The 6789-nt window shown below is 37.0% G+C and overlaps 1 protein-coding gene across 1 annotated transcript in view; it reads right to left on the reverse strand.

Annotated features, from left to right (window-relative positions):
• Positions 1 to 1210: 1210 nt before the first annotated feature.
• The window catches only part of LOC103768997 (contactin-1), a gene marked incomplete at both ends in the record, with an annotated part of 34550 nt that continues 28971 nt past the window's right edge, over positions 1211 to 6789 (reverse strand). Inside the window, 2 exons of the mRNA XM_008936164.1 lie at positions 1211 to 1369; positions 4375 to 4495. Of these exons, the coding sequence (XP_008934412.1) occupies positions 1211 to 1369; positions 4375 to 4495 (280 nt within the window). The remainder of the gene's footprint in view (positions 1370 to 4374; positions 4496 to 6789) is intronic.

Genomic DNA, 6789 nt, shown 5'->3' on the forward strand with positions numbered 1-6789 from the left:
TCCAACCAAAGTAATTCTATGATTCTAAAATTTATACTGAAAAATGTGGAGGCTAGTCTAAAAAGATCCTCCTTCTGGCATGTACTTTTACTGAAGCAAATAGTTATTTAAACAGTTCTAATTTTTACATAAATTATTTTTTAAAATTCAAAGAAATCTATTCTACAGAAACTATTAAACAAGATATAAGAGGCAGGAAGGCAGTGGGGAAATGTCTAGTTTCATTTTCAAAGCTACTTTAACGTAAGTCATATAGTAGTGCTGGCTGTGGGAGCTAATTATATACAACAGAGCTACTATAGAAGAGAAGTATGATTTAAGGTAGTCACCCCTGTATTTTCAGCTTTTTACTCTAAAAATGTAAATGGAGATTTCAGGTGAGTATGTCAGTCTGTTTCTTAGGGATCTATCTCTGTAGTTTCAACGGACAACTTAAGTGAAAGACAATAGCTGAAACTATTAATAATTTTAGTATTTAGAAATTCTGAGTATCTGATGCCCTAATTCCACAGAAAAGCACTTACCTTGTAATTTAGTACAGTGGCACAATGAAACACGTTGATGGGACAATTCTGTACAGCTTCTGCCAATGCTTTCCTTCATAAAGCATTCAAGGATACTAGTAGTTCATAAATATTTTCATAATTTATGTATTTATATTAAATCTTGCAAAGACATATACACCAGCATGCCCTATGTTCAGGTAGGTGCCTCCTCAACTGCAATTATGTGGCCCAATGATGACATCCAGTGGTTAGAAAGATAAACTTAGCTATGTTTTCTCTAGGGGTGCCAGTTTTAACGCAACAAGAACAGTCTGCTCCCAGGAAAAAGCAGCTTTAACCAATTTTCTGCATAACAAATACAGAAATTAAGACACTCATTTGTCATCCAAATTAACTGTAAATACATTTTTACAATTCTAGTAGTTGATGTGCAATGTTTCAAGCAACAAGGAAAGAGGAAAAAACAGGTAAAAACACTAGCCTGTTCTTTTCCATATTTCTTGATATTCAGTTCAGACCCTCCAAGTGCTGGGAACAAATGTGTTGACAACATACTGACAGGATAGTATCTGCTCCCAAATCTGTAGCAGACATGAACAGCATCCCTGTTTTCCTTTTATTTTGACTATGCTGATTAGTCAAGATTTCTAACAATCAAACACTTTAAACCCTACAGAATTTATTATTTCGGGCATTACTCTTACCTGTCTTGGCATCTTTCCACTCTTCAGACAGAAAGGTTTTTGATTGGATAGTGTATTTAGAAATAGGGCTATGATTGTCTGTTCCACGACTCCAGGTAAGTGCTACAGCAGTGTCTCTAATTTCTTCTACTCTTATACCTCCGGGAGGGCCTGGAGGACCTGAGAAAAAGGATTGGTAGTTCAATTCACCAAGTAAATATTTGGAAAATGGAAGTTCACAAACTTTCCTATTTGTGTTTATCAGATACACGGCTTCCGAGGCTTCCGAGTCTCCCTTTCTACTTAAAAACAGACTGAAAATGTATATATACATTTTAATACTCTCCAGAGTGATTCAGAGAATAAATGCTCTTGCACCTAAAAACTACCAAATGAAACTTCCGTGATTCCTGCCTAAGTACTGGGATTTTCTTAAGAGAAAAAATGATACTTTGAAACTGTTGCTGCCTTTTTTTTTTTTTTCAAACAGCAAACTCAGAGTTAGAAAAAATACACAAAATTCTTCTTCCTAAATTCCACATAATGATGATCTTATTGGTGGCCCATGTTTCATTTATATTTCTGCTTGTGCCATACTGGCTCTGCCTGCAATTTGTATGGAAAATCTTACAACTTATATTGGACAAAGATCATACCTTGAAAGACATTTCTATAGACCTCTTCATATTTCTCTTGGTCTTCATATCACCCCAATGTGGTAAACCCATCATCAGATTCCAATTTCCTACAGACTAATGTAACCTGAGTGAAAGCAGAACTAGACAGTATTTCTCAACAGTTCAACAGAAGCCTTCCCACGACAAGAATTTCAAAAATCCATGCCAAAATGTGGAATCCACTACAACCACTGGACTGAAAGCAGTCTTGTGAATACATGGATGAAACTGAACAAACTCTGCACCAGAATAACCCTGTGAAGACCACCACCAAAGAACAGAAGCACTAAGCTGTCAAAGGGCAAACATTTTTCAGGAAACAGCTATTCCACGTCTGCCTTTTCAGTCTTGATCATCAAGAAGAAACTATAAAATAATTTCTAAAGTTTGTTTTCTTTTTCTTCAAAAGACAGATACTTGCAAAGATGCAAAGATTAATTTCAAAATTCATAGCTCTAGTGAATGTAAGCAGTTATGTACTAAATATAGCTGTTGCTTTGATGGCACATTACTATGCTCCTAACACCCACTAAATCATTACAGAAGTTGCCTGTCCTAAACTATTTCACGGTCTCATCTCTATGAGATCCTTTTCAAGGATTACATATTACTTCTCCTTGAACCAAGTATTTAAAACAACTATGTTAAAATAACAGCAATTATTTTCTATTCATATTGGGCTTTAAGTTTTTTAGTTGTACTTCAGATCTGAAGAGATATGCCTCTGCTCCCCAAACTCATCCATTTTCTTCAAGTATATCACAAAAACCTAATAAATGGTATTACACCTCTTTAGCAAACCTCATCTAGATTATTTCTGAACAATATCCGGCAAAAATAGCTGAGGTGAATACTTGAATTTTTCTAAACACATCTTTAAATAAAAAAAAATTATCTTCTCATTACTACTACTCCCACACTTCTACTTTTTGTGGGTAACTTTTTTATTGATGCTGTGCTGTGCCTTATTCCCCAGAAGAGAGGCTATCAACAGGCACAGGTGATTTTTTTTCACGGGCTAGAAAGCTAAGAAAAGAGTGATGCAGCCATGTACGTATGTCAGTATAGGCATTTTCATCTGTAAAAGACACCACAGTGTTCAGTAAGCTGTGCTAAAACCTCTCAAACTTAACAGTAATTCTGTAACCCAGTTAGTACCTACTTACAGACTTGATACATATTTTCAGAACATTCTTTCCATACTGATTGTTCTGGTTTTATTATTATGATTCTGTTATATATGATGCACAGTAATATGATATGTATTGTTGTGTAAAACCAGAGACGATACATTAGCACTATTGAGAAGTGTTTTCTGATTCCACATTCAGAGATAATAAGATGCCAACATGATTGAGGTAATTATCCTACAATCTGATTGAACAAGTCCCAGAGCATATTAAAAAAAATGAACAAGAAATAACAGGGTATTTTTATCTGCAGTATTTACAGAGAAACCACAGAAAACCAAAACAAAAACAACTCAACAATGGAATGAGATTTCTACATCAGATCTAAACAGTGTGTCAAATGTATCTTCAGCTCTTGCGGCCTTTATTTTCTCCATAAACATGAGCAAAAGGAACCAAATGAAATTAACTGAATTAAGTAAATATGCTACCATATATTGTTGTTTCTTGGTTTCAGTGAGTTTGTTTTTTTAATGAGTAAGTCCATTTCCAACTCCGAAAGTATTCAGATTTAGAGTGGTTCCTTAAAGAATATATATGTCGTTGTTTAAAAAGAAATATGCGTGACCACTCTACCCAATCTATTGGCTTATGACTTTGACAATCAAATTCATGATTGTTTCTTCTCGTAAGATCCAGGACTAGTTCCCACTTAGTATCCTTGGAAAAATACATCAGTTGACTACTTGATTGCTCATAACCAACTTCTATTAAAATTTATATCTTGGCATTGGAAAACAATCTACTCATTAGCTGTCCACAGACCTCTGTTTCAAAGCAAGGACTAAATATCTCACTGCATATGGAAATAGCCTCTTGCTTTTCTCAGATGATACACAAAGTAGGAGTTGCTGCTTTTTAAGATGAGGGTTGTTAATCAACTCACCACCCTGGTAACAGGCATAATCACTAGTCCAACTCTAAGGACTCAGGTAGGTAAGACCTGAGAGGCCTGTTCTCTTGCAAGACTGTTCACTTTAGAAGCCCTCAAGATCGAAGGTACAGAAAGGTTCTTCTGTCCCAAGATCTTTCTTTCCTTCTTGCTTTAGGAGACATCTACAGCTTCCCACCTCACTATCAAAGCTTCTGGAAATCACGTGGCAGAAAACACCAGGGAAAACACACTCAGTTGGACCTCTAAATGTCTGGAATAGAATCAGTATATTGAGTAGACTCTAAGGACTTTGTATGTTCATGCACTTCTCATTTTAATTTCTGTCATTTCTTGATGAGAAATAACACATTTTAAACAATCAGAAACACTCTGCTTGTCTAGATGAGAACAAGCCACATTTCTGTTTTACCTGGAGAGCCTTACCTCTCACCACAAGGTCGGCTGAAGCCGAGGAGTTGTCCACAATGGTCTGCGCGGTGCACGTGTACCTCCCCGCGTGCCGCAGCTGAACGTTCTTAATGAGCAGCTCACCGTTGGATTTAATCTGTCACAAAAACAGCACTTGATTGAAGAAGTTGGTAAACATCCCTGTACAGCTATGTGATACCTGTCTACAACTGATACGACAGTGGTTGCTATTTCTAAAAAGCCAGTGCTTACTTTGAGAATGCATCACCCTCAAAGATACATCTGACATATATGACAGCTGTTGAAATGTCCTGTGTTTCCTGAGGAGCTGCTGCTCTTTGCCAGACATGAAAATAACAGACCTCTTAGTAAATATTTTTTTTACAAGCCAACATCTCCTTCATACTTTTTGAAACTCATATGTGAACATTAAATTTAGTCAAGATTTTTTTCATTAACAGCAGTCAGATGATTTTCCTGTGTCATTACTTGCTTTTTTATGCATGTTGTATGACAACATGCCATGCAGTCCTACTGACAGAGCAGGACATTGTTTAGCTCTTCCTTTACAAGTCTAAAGTAGTATGAACATTTGTATGACAGAGAGGCTACAATCACAGTCTACATAAAGATGCACTAAAGAGGTACTAAGATGCAGCGGTTGTAAAGAAACAATAATGTTCAACACATCCCAGCTCCTTAGAAGAAAATCCATCCCTGTTCTGTGCAGTGGTGTTGGGCAATGGGCAGGACAATGACAGCAACCATAACCCCACGGCAGGAGGCTGGGCTGCCGGGGCTCCAGGCCAGCTCCCAGACAGCACAGTCCAGGGTGGCCCCTTCCTTTGGTGATCTGGCACAGGGTGCACACAGAGACCACCACAGTGAAGCCTCAGCCTGTAGCCCTTGCCCTGCTGGCCATGCTATCCCCAGAGCTCAGCTTTCACTGCCCTGGTGAACAGCAGTGGGATCTCCAGCGAAACAATCCATTCCACCAGGATCACAACCTCAGCATCAACGTCAGCACAGACCCTAATCCTTCCCCAGCCAACGCTAGATTATTGGAAAAATATATACCTATGTTTTCAGATGGCTATAAGGTCCACTATCTGGTGCCTCCTGTGGCTGTACAGATAGGCAAACTGAATAAAATATTTTTGTCCCATGACAATTCTGTGAACTCACTGAGTAGCTAGAAGTAGCAGAGTATAAGAGAGACCACTACATACACCACACCTGTTCTTAGTGAAAAACACATTTTATGTTCAGAAAGGTATACAAATTTTTAAAACAAACACACTTCAATATTTTGCTTATCTATCCTGTGGTTTATTCCAGAAAAAGATTATGAGGTTAAATCACAGGGTTATATGTGTGTTAGTCTTAAAGGTATTTCAGAAAAAAAATACAAATGTTGTCTCCAAAATGTATCTGATTGCTTTCATGGAAGTCAGAATGTTACAAAACATTAACAGATGGATTTATAGCAGACTATACTGAAAGGGCAACATTCAGATTTCCTAACTCACCGAATATTGCTCAGAAATACAACTTTTTTTTTTTTTTTTAAAAAAAAACCCAAATACTAAGATAACTCACTGCAATCCTGAAACCTTCACACACAGAACAAAAGGAATTCAGATGCAAAACAGTATAACAAAAAGAAATTGTTAAATATTCAGGTGTAAAAAATAATGCTATCATCATTGAAGGTTCTAGGAAACAACAAAGACCTTCAATATATTCTCAAATATTAGGGTCTGTCTTCATTGCCTCTGCATTTAAGACATTCTAGAGAAAGAAAATAAAGTTATGTCACCCAGTTTATGTTTCCCGAATGAAAAGGAGTGGGGAAAAAAGTAAGGTTAAATCTTTTCCAATTGTTCTGCAACTAGAATGCCAGTTTATATTTTGGGGAGATTAAAATAGCCAGATAAAACTACTCTTTTCCTTCCCAAACTCCAGTGAGGACTTTGGATGCCAGCTTCAAATTATGCTGGCATAAAATTTCAGCACAAACCGAAATCTGTTAATACCGATTTTTTTGGTCCAGTATAAGAATTCACATCTTTAAGAAGTCACTGAGGAAAACCATTGATTTGATAAAAGTAGCACCAAGCACACATGAAAGAAACTGCTTAATTCTGGCTCGCAACACTTCAGCTAATTGCCCCACAGGGTCAGAGAGAAATGCAGGTTACAGAGCACCTTTTCAGTTTGTGAGTGACACAAGTGCTGTTAGTAACAATCACACAGATTAGCCATATCAGTGAACAATCCAATATTCTTGATATAGTTCTGGCCATTCCTCTTATAGTTGTTATTAAAATATGTCCATTCTTTTTTTCCCCTACACTTTTTACCCAAGATTAATATGATAGGGCATTTAATTTGCCAAAGTACATGCAGGATATAGAGATGAGTCTGAGT

Source organism: Merops nubicus, unplaced genomic scaffold (genome assembly GCF_000691845.1).
Source record: "Merops nubicus isolate BGI_N331 unplaced genomic scaffold, ASM69184v1 scaffold15002, whole genome shotgun sequence".
Lineage (NCBI taxonomy): Eukaryota > Metazoa > Chordata > Aves > Coraciiformes > Meropidae > Merops > Merops nubicus.